The sequence below is a fragment of the Styela clava genome, chromosome 8 (genome assembly GCF_964204865.1).
Source record: "Styela clava chromosome 8, kaStyClav1.hap1.2, whole genome shotgun sequence".
NCBI lineage: Eukaryota > Metazoa > Chordata > Ascidiacea > Stolidobranchia > Styelidae > Styela > Styela clava.
In genome coordinates, this window is record NC_135257.1 from 8,203,970 (window position 1) to 8,218,104 (window position 14,135).

At 34.8% G+C, this 14,135-nt stretch overlaps 1 protein-coding gene across 1 annotated transcript; it reads left to right on the forward strand.

Moving 5' to 3' along the window:
* Positions 1-5,473: 5,473 nt before the first annotated feature.
* Positions 5,474-13,574, forward strand: LOC144425626 (phospholipid scramblase 2-like). Its single transcript, XM_078114981.1, has 5 exons — positions 5,474-5,878; positions 6,958-7,191; positions 9,811-9,950; positions 10,456-10,681; positions 10,771-13,574. The coding sequence occupies exons 1-4, from the start codon at positions 5,554-5,556 to the stop codon at positions 10,675-10,677; spliced, it is 921 nt and encodes a 306-aa protein (XP_077971107.1). The 5' UTR covers positions 5,474-5,553; the 3' UTR covers positions 10,678-10,681; positions 10,771-13,574.
* Positions 13,575-14,135: the final 561 nt, after the last annotated feature.

A 14,135-nucleotide genomic window follows, 5' to 3' on the forward strand; every position in this document is an offset into this window, starting at 1 on the left:
TATCATGTATTTTGGTAAAGGTCATCAGGCTGTAGAGTAATGTAGGTAAAGGTCAATGAGATGTACGAAAATCATTATTATACGTTTTGGAAAATTAAATTTTTTTCATTATTTTAATGTGAAATGGGGTGAATTTAGGGAGTTAAATGCAAGAGTACACGGTGGTTTTTGAGGAGGTAGAACCCTGGATTCTTCCATTCCCGATCTCTGATATGGTGAAAGAGGGGTTTTCAGCCGAGCTGCTATTGCTATCAAAACAACGAAATCGTCTTTCCATCAGTAAACGGGGTAATTTTAGATATAATAAAAAACTCGCTGAAGAACACCAAGCTCATCCATCTCATTAAAAAACACCATAAAACATGATTTGTCTTCTTATTTGGTCTGTAATATATTCGTTTCAGACTTTCAATTTTTTTTGCAGTGCCGGGGGGCGATGAAGTTGTATAAACTACTGTAGCGGGGCGATGGTACAAAAAGTTTGGGAACCACTGCTGTAGATTAAAAGCGACTTAGTGCTTATGGTGAGGCTCTACAAGAAGCCTATAACGTGTTGGGCGGTGACACTTCGCGCTATTAACTTTCTTTTATGTATAACCTGCCAGGTTTCTCGATAATTAACAACTCCACAACTTTGAATATGAACGAAATATAATGCAGTCGATAAAATACCAGTCTACATGCACAAGTACGATATAGACGAATAAATGAACGACGAAATTGTGTGATGATAAGAACAAATACAGAAATAATTCCAGTATTTTAGAGACACAAATGATCACAGTATTGTAGAATGTAGAGGTCCAAATCAAGTAATGTTGAGGTCAAATGATCATTGTTGAGACGCAACGATCAACTGTTGAGGTCGAAATGATCATTGTAGAATACGAATGATCAATTGTTGAGGGTTGCTAAAGTTTACGACCAACCCAACAGGCATGTTAACTACATACTTAATTCTTAAACAGCGAAAACAATAGCAACGTTAAATTAATTATACAATACGAATCAAAAGCAGTCATGTATCCAAAAAAACAAGCAAATAAATCCGCTCATTGCGGCAAATAAATTAGCACTACCTAAAGGCAAACTGCTAACACGAAATAAATTGTAAATGGCCGACTGGCAATGATTCGAAATAATAAACAAACAAAAACGAGAGAAAAATAAAAAGCCGATAACAGACTTTGTATACGCCGACATGTCTATTCCTGCCCACGAACAGATGGTGAAATCGCCTTGAAGGGAGTCATTTCGTGAACGGTCATTCGACAAAGTGCAATGACCAATATATCTCGAGATAACCCCGGGTCAAATATATACAAAATAAAACGAAGAAAATTTGTCTGTAACATGTACTATAGTTTGAGCGTAAATATATACTACTAACTAGCGTTATCCCGTGTTGTCTCATCATACAGGGTGACCCCAAAATACAGAACCCATACATTTCTTATCCTACTTCTACAAAAATGAAGAAAATTTATTTAATTTTGTTTACACTTGAACTGTTTGTACATGATTGTATCCCGAAATTTCAAAAATCCAGGACGCTTTGAACAGAAGATATGTTCTTTCTAGAATATCTTTCAATTCACCAATTGTTTTAGGAATGTTCTGATGCACATGTTTCTTCGAATATTCCCACAGATAAAAATCTGGGGGGTTCACATACCTCAGCGATTTTTCTAAATCACGATCTTAGATTCGTTGTTGCTGCATAGAAATTGTTCAAATAATTTAAATTGGTATATTTTGCTTCTGAAGAATACGGGGTGGAGTTTTTAGAATTTCGGTAAATTCATTTATTGATATAGGGGTATCAATTGTGGGACAAGTGATACACGTGGGTAAAATGATGTACGAATAGGACAAGCGTCGGATCAACAAGTGATAGACAAGCTGGACCAGTGTGGAACAATTGATACAATGGACACGGACATTTTTGAGACACCCCTTTGTTATATCATCGTAAGATCGATTGCTACGGTACGGCCCATAATCAAGATACATTCAACCGTAAATATATACTACTACGATTCATTATTTCTGAAGGTACCGGTATACGCCAAAGTATCTTCGTTTAGCAAAGTCAGTTATTCTTGTGAGTGATTTCTCGTGAAATTTTACTTTTAGCCAATCTGAAATTACTTATATAGTTAGTCGTATTAGTTTTTCTAAACTTTAAACCATAGGCATATGTGTAAATTGACATTGGAAAAAGTTCTTTTGAAGATGACAAGCAAAATAATTCCCATGATTTTCTGGACATAAATCTAATTTAGATCAACTGTTGCTGCTTTGATTTACCTATTTGTTGTCCGTTTTTTGTATATTTAAAGGTTTAGTTTAGAGTTTAGACGACTCTATGTTAGACAATTTTTTATTTATAAACCAAAGCGTATAAAAAAGCCCTCCGGGAGCAAATGTTTATGGGCGGCACGTGATCGTTTAAAAACGTCACAGCAGTTGAGCGATAACAATATTTATGCGAATTGACGACTTTCTCCTGCAGCGATCTGCCGTATTTTCACGTGATTTGCCGTACGGTACCGGTACCCAGACTATTTCTTTGCGATAGTTTGCTTCGCTGAAGTGGTACGTGGGTTCAAATGGTGGATTCCGCAGTGGCCAGGTTATGTTTAGCTCTACCGTGTCTTAGAACCGCGATCGCAGCAATTCGCCATTGGACTATCGTGTCAATGATTTGCGAGCGTCTGTCTGTGCTTCCGTCAGTCTGGGAAGGTCCCGACTAAAATTGTTATTGGCGTGCCGGTATTAGGGATGGGCCGGGATTCGGATCCGGACTCGGATTCGATTCGAATCCAGGCATTTTTTCAGGCGAGTCCACGTCATTTTTACTGAGTCCATAATCAATTCTGTTTTTACTAATTTACACCTATGTTTGTACTTTTGCCTCTATAAATCCCACTACATACCTCAACTAGTTAAAATTACAGGTTAGATCTGTAACAATAATAACCCTCGTTTGCATTATAAACACGCCTAATAAAATGACGACAGATATCCAGATAATATACCGGTAACGCAAGTTAAAAACTATTAATCGCTTATAACAATGATGGATGTTGCGCCAGTCGCCTTCAAACTATCTATCCTATACATGTGGTACACAATAAAATATGTGTTATTGCAATATTTGTGAGTTTTTGATTCGCGTAAAAATGAAACATGCTCTGGATCAACCTAATGTGGAATCTCATCAATACCTCTTTTAAATCGAGTTTATTGCGTGCAATCCTTTCGCTGAAAAGGCAATGGAAAGCATGGAGAGTTTTAGAACGTTTACATGAACTACTAAATTGCAAGCAAATGTACCACATTGTATTGACGACGAGTGGCATTTCTCTACTATTACGCACATGACATAGTAAATTTACGGCTAAAAATATCTGGAATTGTGGGAAAGCATTGTAGTCGAAAGCTTTTTATTTTTCATATTGACATGTAAGAATTTCTGAATAGCCGCCCAGAATTGACGCAAATCCAGTTCACAGCCAAGGCGCACATTGACCCACGTTTACGTTTGTATTATGGCCGCCAAAAAAGAGAAAAAATATATATTTTAAATGATTCAACAGCTATCTGCGGAACCATTAGGCAAAAAATATGAGCTACGACGTATGTTTGTGAGCGCTCGCTGCTGTAGCATGGTCAAAAACACGTTTTTCTGCTTTTCCATTATGACGTCACGGACTCGGCAGATTCGAGTCCTTGACCTATTACTCGGATTCGTCGAATCTCTGTAATGCCGGACTCGTCCCATCCCTAGCCGGTATGATCAATGATACCAAACTGCAGAACTAACAAACAAATTATCTAGAATAGACTATAACCAGTCTTACTACTTACTGAATACAGCACGAAACACCGCAAAGAGCGCAAAACAGAGGGAAACAGCGCAAAACAGTGAGAAAACAGCGCGAAAGAGCGCAAAACAGAGGGAAACAGTGTGAAGCAGAAAAAAATTTTGCAATGAGTTCGGGGCACCTTGTTTTGAGTTGGAGTACCACGGCAACAAATTAAAAACACAAACCAACGTATGTAGCCAGAAATGCTGTAATGGCAGGTCTGCCCCTGCTGGTGACACATTTTGGGTACCATAATTTAGAACATTTTCCATATGTATATGGTTGGCTTTAGGGTTAGGGTTAGATAAAAAGGGACCTCCAGAAGTATGTGCACCAAGATGGCGCACAACCTGAAAATAGTATGTGTGTGTAGCGGATTCAAGTTGTGCGACATATTGCTGCACATACTTCTGGAGCACCAAAAAGGTAGATAAAATTTCGCATGATGACCTATAATCCGGTACATAACCTTGTAAATATACCGGAAATACCGCCATAAAACCATGGCGAGAGGCGCCGTAGTTCTTTCGTGGCAGGAGGTGGAAATGACTACGTCTCCTGTTTTGCGCTGTTTCCCTCTGTTTTGCGCTGGTTTCGCGCTCTTTGCGGTGTTTCGCGCTCTTTGCGGTGTTTCGCGCTGTATTCAGTAGTAAGACCCGACTATAACTACTAAACTAGGGTTGTTTAGCCAACATGAAATCACAACAAATTTGCAAACATTAACTCCAATACCATAATCATTATTTAAAATATAAGAGAAGGATGTAATAAGTTTTATACAAAATCGTAATTATCTATTGGAATATAATATATTATTATAGATATTCCCTTAACTTAAGGATGCTCAAATCTTTTGCGTTGCAGTTTTACTAGATCAGCAGATTGATGTTGTTCTGTCATGATTAGCTTTATCCTCAGCAATGTTTTGTTTGAATGGTTTTTTGAGTCGCACATTCAATGCTATGCACTAACGATCTTTGTTGCTAGAATAGACTGGCAAATCCTAAGATATAGACTAAGTGCCTACTTACGACTCTTCCATCAATTTGTTTCCATTTTTAGTTGGCATCTTCTGACTGTGTGATGTTTTTTAAACCAATTTGGGGTCTCATGTAGTTTCGTACCTAACATACTTCTAGTGGGCGTAGCATAACAATTAATTCACTTGTCAATCCTAACCCCCACCTGACTACGCCATCTAAAAATTAGACGCAATAGAGCCCTTTAAACTATACGAACTGCCATCCAAGACGCGCAGGCGAGCACCCGAAATCGAACAGCTATTTCTCTCGTTTTCCCATTGCAATGATCCCAATAGGAGAGAGATCGATGACGTTAGTCAGTTCTTTATCGTCGGGGCCGATGCCATTTCGGACGATCGTACGTATATTCGACGTGATTGTAATATCGTAGTGACGTCATTTTTGGATGACATAGTCAGATGGGGGTTAGAATTGCCATCAAAAATTGTTATGCTACGCCCACTAGGAGTAGGTTAGGTACGAAACTACACGAGACCCCCAATCTGCATAAATTCTCCAAATTTCACTAAAGCCCTTTTTAGTAAAGTTCCCCTAGTGTCACAAAAGTTTTGCTTTATTAAACAGGATTTTTAATAAATTTTTCGTTTTTTCTGAGCAAGAGCTCCTCTAATATTGTATCGTACAATAAACTAAACTGCATGGCTCAGCAAGGATATTATCCTGGACAACCACAAGGTGGAGCACCTTATCCACCACCACAGCAGGGAGGCTATCCACCTCCTCAAGGTTATGCACAACCTGGATATGGACCACCTCAACCAGGCTTTGTACCCCCTCAGCAAGGCTACGCACCCCCACAGCAAGGTTATGCCCCGCAGCAGCATCCAGGTGGTGCTCCTCCGGGTGGTCAATGGATGCAAGCACCCACTGGAGTACCAGGATGCCCGCCCGGATTGGAATACTTAACTCAAGTTGATCAAATATTAGTTCATCAGCAAGTTGAATTGTTGGAAGCTTTCACAGGTTTGTATTAAAGATTACATTATATTTCAATAAAAGATATGTTTGTTCATTTATTCATATGATAATTTTTAGATTTATTTATTTTGAATGAACAACAAATTGATTTATTTTTGACTCATCAATGTAAAATAAAAGCGTGAAAAATTTTATCCCAGGTAATTGAAGCTTAATATTTGGTATGATGTTTTACATATATTTGCTAAATTATACCCTCGGATTAGTATTTTTATATATCAATTCATCTACATTGATCAACTGCCTATATAATTTCATCACAATATAATGTTACAGTTGTACCTTCACCCTCATTTAAATGTTAATCTATTGTGATTTGTGGTATAATTTTAAATAATACCTTCAAGTTGCTGCAGTATTGTTCTTCTTTGTTAGGACATATTGTTTTATATTTTGTCGATTTGATAATCAAATTTTGGCAAAACTTACAAGCTATGACAAATTTCATATATAGTATTCATTATTTTAAAAAGATACATGATGAAATATTAACATTGCTCAGCGTTTTGAAAACTTTTGAATCGACTTATTTGTCTTTTTCATGTTGTATTGTATTCCCAATTATTTTTCCTAGTTCTTATTAATTTGGTAAACATAATGCAATTCTGACTATTGAATTACCAGTACTTTCACTTCATCCTGCCTCGAATGTGATAAAAACTTTTTCTATACACACTCTCAAATCTTTCATATATAGGTATTTCATTGAAATTGCAATTGAAAGTATTAGAAAATCTCAAATCAATTGTTTCGTTTCTGGTTCCAAGGACAAAATCATTCATATTTTTCAAGTAAATAATTCATAACAAAATTGATGCTAATGTTATGCTAAACAGTCAGATAAGCCATTCAATATGCCTACAAAATATATTACTGCAGATTGTACAGAAACAATGTGCGATTAATTTTTTGAATCATAAGAATACAGAATAAAATTGACTTTTTTAGTAACTATGTGAAAGAAATGTGACTACATTACTGTCCAATGTTGCGGTGCCGAATATACTACATGGCATGTCCATATTCCATCGTAAGTTTTTAGCTTAGCCCCTTTTTCGATACAGGATTTGAAACTGCAAACAAATATGAGATCAAAAACAGCCTTGGACAGAAAGTATACTTTGCTGCTGAGCAGAGTGATTGCTGTACAAGGCAGTGTTGTGGACCATGTAGAAATTTTGAGATGAAAATTCTTGACAACCATCAACAGGAAGTGATGCATCTTGAACGACCACTGCGCTGTGCTTCATGTTGGACGCCTTGTTGCCTTCAACAGATGACAATTACTTCACCGCCTGGTAAATATGTATATTTTTGTAATTAATTCCAGTAGACTATGGCATAAATCATGCAATGACTCAATTCCTCTCAGAAAAAATATTCAATATGACCAGAGGACAATATTTTGTAGTCTGGATATAATTACAGTCAAGCGAATAATATTCAGTATTGAATGTATCAATGTAAAACCAATTGGTTCAATCTATATAACAACATGGCAATTTATATAATAGGCTTACAAGTTTAAGTTTTGTTTCGTTTTTTTGTGTGGAAACTTACCTATTAAAACAACTTTTTTACAATAACATAGCGAATACAACTAATGAAATGAGATTCTAATCTATTATTGTTGAATAGCAACAGTGGAAACATTAATAGAAATTTTTATAACCACCACCTGGCAACTGAACTAGAACAACGAAACATTTGTATTTGCCTATTCACCTGAAGACTTGGGTGTCAATTGTCAATATTGTATTCTTATTGGGCTAATGCTCAAATGAACGCTGTGATATTAAGTAAATATTGCCATATTAACTTAACAGTTTGAAATGTCTATTGTAATTCCTACTTGTTAAGTTTTTACCGCTATTGTGATATTGGTGCAATATAATGCTGTGTGACTCATACTCATATTATCCTATTAAAAGTCGTTTAGAACTCACTTAATAACAATGCAACAGTGAGTCATAAATATAAAAGTGAATATGGATTGTTGTATTTTTATAGATCAATTCATCTACATTGATCAACTGCCTATATAATTTCATCACAATATTATTTTACAGCTGTACCTTCACCCTCATTTAAATGTTAATCTATTGTGATTTGTGGTATAATTTTAAATAATACCCTCAAGTTGCTGCAGTATTGTTCTTCTTTGTTAGGACCTATTGTTTTATATTTTGTCGATTTGATAATTAAATTTTGGCAAATCTTACAAGCTATGACAAATTTCATATATAGTATTCATTATTTTAAAAAGATACATGATGAAATATTAACATTGCTTAGCGTTTTGAAAACTTTTGAATCGACTTATTTGTCTTTTTCGTGTTGTATTGTATTCCCAAATCCCAATTATTTTTCCTAGTTCTTATTAATTTGGTAAACATAATGCAATTCTGACTGTTGAATTACCAGTACTTTCACTTCATCCTGCCTCGAATGTGATAAAAACTTTTTCTATACACAAAAAGCAGTATCATGATCATATACAGTTATTCGATTTGGGCTCTGCGTGTATGGTAGATGCCATGATATTGGTAGTAATGGTAGTGTTTCATGGTGCTGAAACTGTGCAAACATGGGCTCATCCTAACTTTTATTTTATGAGATTGGTATTGGTATAGTATCAATGTATCATACTATACCATGATATAGTTGTACTTGTCATACTGTATCATCACAACTTAAAATATTTAAATTCAAAACTGATTGGCAAAAAAGAATTTCAAACCATTTGGCGTGGACATTTTAAAATTGATATGTCTACTTCCCTATTTTATCACGTTTTTACTATAATTTGTCATGAATATTTTATGGATCTTGGAGGAAGATCTATTGTTTATTGAAGAAAAAAATGTGTTTAAAAATGATAATTACCGGTATCTTTGAGGAAATACGGATGTACCTGGCACATTATAAAAAGACTCGGATCGCAAACTGAATATCATGTCACACAGTTTCGATTTGTTTGAATGTAGTTTGAGATTGTTGTTTTGAATTCTTAGGTGATTTTTATTACTTATTCCAATGTATAAAATAATTTTATAATGCCCAAAAATTTCTGACCTTCTCCGACTCTGTGATACGAAGCACATGTTTCACTAATAAAGCAGTGTGATCAGTTATCAACGCAAAGTTATAAACATTACTTACTTAAGAAAATCAGGATACTATGTCCTTCAATAGAATATAAGATATGGTTTTATTATAAACCTAATACTATACTGGTGGAAATACATCAACTGGTGTTTTGTAATGCTACACAGTGGTTTTAGTTACACGAACACGGTGTGTTAACCATTTTTTGTATGTGACATAATATTGGCAAATCAAGTAAATGTAAAAATCCTATTACTCTAAAAACCACTGTATGTAGTGTATTGGACTGCTGGATATCAATCTGGGATTTTGTTTCGCCCGCTCATAAAAAATTTATCTTTCATTCTGTGCTGCCAGAAGTGTTTAAATAATTCAGTCCCAAAACTTCTTATTTCTTTCAATCTGATTATAAGAACTTCTGTAGCTGTTGGTATTATTTTAGCCCCAGTAGTTTTCTGCAATTCTCTGCAGTCTGATTATGATACTCTTCATGAATTATATTATTGTTACTGCTATGCTTTGTCACAAAAGTTATCTTCAATGCATGCGGTTAGAGAATATGGAGTATTAAATTGTATTTGACATTCGATATGGCAATGCAATTGTACTCCATGAAATTGATACTTGTTAGTAGTTAATTTTGATGGTTCCAATAGTTTCAACCTCTCCACTCTCCAGATTAAACAATGACATTCTCTTTTCTGACTGCTACAGTGTTCTTCTATTATTCTTTCATTTTGGACGTCAACACAGTTTTATTGTTTCTCTTCATTTCTATTGTATCACATTATCAAAAATATTTATTTCAGGCACAGTGATTGGTTCTATTGAACAGACTTGGGATATATTCCTACCGAAGTTTGATGTGAAAAATGAACAGGGTGAAACTGTATTAAAAATTGAAGGACCTTGTTTCACTTGCAATTTCTGTGGAGACGTTGAATTCAAGGTAAAATTACGCATACTTTCAGACATTCACACACTTTGAAGATGATCTGTTTACAGTTATATGCCGCTTACATCGTTCTAGTCATTGTTTGATACCAAGTTAATATTCTAGTATTAACTCGCACATTAGAAAGTTATTCACTGGCTAAATCAACTAATGTAGTTGGGGTTGATTATAATAATCCTATTATAGTTTGTGCATTTCCAATATTCGATAATAAATGTACAATGAATATGGCATATTGTAAAGCAAAAAGTTGATATGGCGTTATTTTTAGTTACCAGAAAATCAGTCTATGAAAGAACTTTAATGAATTTTAGAAGATTTTTCAATACTTGTCTGATTGTCTCAAACCTACCATCAAATTTCAAACAAGTTTCCTGACTTATGAGGGATACTAATCAGATATTAATACTTAATTAAGTGTATGTTTGAAACAATATAATCCTAATAGTAATATACCGTACTATATTTTTGTCAACTTGAAGAACTTTCTCTTTATTAGGTTCTAACAAAGGAGGGCAGTGAAATAGGAAAAATCTCAAAGCAGTGGTCTGGCCTCGTAAAAGAATATTTTACTGATGCTGACAACTTTGGAGTTCAATTTCCAATGGATCTTGATGTGAAAATGAAAGCTTGCTTACTTGGTGCAGTCTTCCTCATTGATTTCATGTTTTTTGAACAGACAAACAACCAAGACAACCAAAGAGTTGGAGTTTGGCAATAGGCAGGTAATAATCCATGATATTTGGCATCTTGAATCCTAGGTACATATCACGAATAGTTTTTTAATACAGAACTCTTTTTTTTTAATTAACAGTGTCTGTGCTAAACTTCAGTCATGAAAATCTGAAAAAAGTCGAATACATTTGTCGACAATGCTTAGTAGTGAATTTTATGTTAAGTAAGTTCAGAGTACTTTCAGATGGTTGAGTTTTTGAAAAATCTACTGGAATATTATATTGTAATATTGAAAGCAACTCGATTCAATGTGATTCTTTATACATTTATTACCCATCGTCAGAAATATGTATCATTTTTTCTGAATCTAGTATCGATAAGTCTACTAATAAAATAGCTGATTTTGAACTGAAAGAAGTTTCAGTTGTCAGAAGACAGATGCTGAAAAATACCTATATATGTGCCTCAATTTCATGTGTGTGCTTTTTCACTAAAACATATTTCAACTAAGATACAATGGTAGAATTGTTTGACACTTTTTCAAGTTTTTTGGAACGGACTTTATTGGATCACCACTCTGCTTAATTGGTTCTGTTTATTGGTATATAGCATTCTTGTGCACATATCACTGTATATATTTTTACATCAAAAAATGGTTTGCAGTATGTGTAGACTTGCAGTAAAATTTCAACTGAATATCAATTTTGGACTAGCTGTTAAATAGTAATAGGATTTTTAATAAAGATTGGAATTTGTCCTGTTACAACCTGATAATGCTATTATCTATTAGTATATTGGAATATTTGGTCCTCAGGAACTAAACCTATTATTTTGCATGTTTTCACACTTTTATTGCATTTATTAATGTTACTGTATATTATTAGCCTATTCTTACTTGTCCAACCCATATTTCACACAAAGAAGGCAGAAGATTACTACAAACAATTTTGAAATCCACTAAATGGATTATCATTGGTAGATAAGATTAATAACCGAATAACATTGATATGTTCTATGAATTATATTTTAAATGCTGTTGCTTGTTACTGTAAATTGTGTTGATAACCTATTATTACTTGTTTGATTCATATTGCCCACTGGACCCCATTACCTTCACACAAGCATGCATGATACTTACACCAAAATTGGCCATCAAATGTATATTGCAAGTAATGTAAAAATGTTTGTTTGGATATATCCATATATGTATACTTAAAATCATACCTATTATATATTGTCATGCATTTCTGGAATCCACGTAACGAATTATGGTGGGATTATGCAATTAGTAATGATTGCATTTTCCATTTGAAAACATATGTCGAAGAGAAACAACTTTGTGCTTGAAATGGGTGTTGTAATCTTCATTGATCCATTTATTTTCTAACTTGGATTGGTGGGTGGGTTGAAATGCGGTGGGTTGAAAATGGTTTATGTTGCCTATTTTGCTTGAAACGAAGATTTACCTGGTGTTGGATGGGACAAATGTTCATATTGCCGCCCTCTAAAGAAGTCAAGAACACTCAATCCATTTAAATTTATATTTCCATTCTTTATCTGTCAAAATGTAATTACCAATTTCAAATTTGATTTACCGGTAGGTAGGCCTACTAGTTGTTTTTGTGTCCTTGATTTTTGCCAATGTATCACACAGTGCGAGGTGGGTGGTTACATCACTGCATGAATTTTTAATTGACATAATGGCATTTATCCCTAACTCTATCTCACAAGATTTACCATCATGCCCATTAGCGAACTCTGTAAATCTAGAGCATAGCAGTCAATGTGCAATTGCTCATGAAGAGCATTGTTTAGAGCAGGGGTTTCCAAGCTTTTTCCAGGACGACCCCAACGACAACCTTTAAGTGTCCAGTGCGACCCCAGGTCAATAAGTTTCTTCCACTCGACTTTGAGTTTGGTTATGTGGTGATATTAAGTAAAATGAGCTAAAACCAAACAGCGATAGCGATGTCCATGGGCCTGTTTTACATGGTACAAAGCCATGGTACAAACTGCTAAATTATACATTCTTTGTCAAATCTTAGATGTTTTGTACATCCATCCTCTATCATACCTCAGCGACCCCGTGACCTGTTTGCGACTCTACTTACTTATCACTCATACCCAATTTGGGGTCGCGACCCCTGGTTTTGGAACCCCTGGTTTAGAGCAAACTTGGATGGACAAAACATTTTAAATTAAGTGTAACCTTCTTGATCCCGAATATGTATACGGCTACCTCCTGTAATTTACAATCTTATTGCATTCTGATTTCGATATATTGCATTTTATGATCAACAATCTTTGATTTTTGTTACAATGTTCCGACTGTGTTTTTTCATAACTTGTTGAAATAGTGGTAGTTTGAGTTTGATTTTGGCCTACTGAGTTACTGACATTGAATCAAATCAAGAGTAGTTACTGCCATCGTGTATGTAGTAGTGTTCATATTAAATTTCTATAGTGGGACATGGAATGAGTGCAAATTTTAATTTGAAGTGGGAATTCATGGTGGGATGATTCAGGAAAATGTTCTCGATAATCGAGAGAAGTTTCAATCTTGTACTACTTTCTTCTTCATAAGCTTATTAGGCAAGTTCTGTAATACGAATTCGAATAGAACATGCGGCACAAGCATTCCTCAGGCATTTGTTTCAGTAATGTGCTAGAGCTGTGATGATTGCCACAGAATAAACAGACTGGCCTGACTCTTGACCAGTGGCATTTTATCACTATTAAAAAGAGTGTTTTTACATAACTGTCTGTTTATACCCTCCACATTTAACATTTCCATGGAGTTTCGTTGATTTTTGTGTTTATTTTAAAATGTTTCTTTGCCAAGTACATTTTATTTGTAATATAAAGTAAGGTTTATGGATTGATATTATATGTCATTTTCAAATTGGACCTCCATATTTAAATAAATAGAATGTGTGTAATTGATTTAGTCGTGTTCTGAGACACAGAGCCGTTTTTGTGGGAATTCTGAACGATATTTGCAGAGGTCAGTGTATATCTATCAACATTTGTTTTAATACTTTAACTTGGTAGAAAATCCGTGAAGATTGATTGCTGATCTTTTGTTTTCGATCATCGATGATGTGTGAATATTTAGAAGCTTGCCTGTTCAACAGAGTGTGGACTTGGGGATAGTTTTGTGGTTGCGGAAAAATCGCTTTTCTCTTCGACTTTACATAATAAATTACTAGGAGGCTTTTTAATTTTTTCAGTCTTTATTTCACCATAAATTCTGCCTTTTTAATGTGTCACAAGCATACCTTCACTTTATGTCGACCAAGGACCAGTCATTGACAATTTGGGCTGGGCATTTCTAATCAAATAGTTAAATATTCGAATCGGTTCAGATGAGAATTTTGAATGGCCCTCTTGCTTTATGGTGAATCCCTCAAATTTATTTGTGAAGCCATATTTAAAAAATGCAACTCTGACATGTCGCCTTTTTACTCCTAGTGAGTTAGTGATGAAACATGATTCCTATTGTGC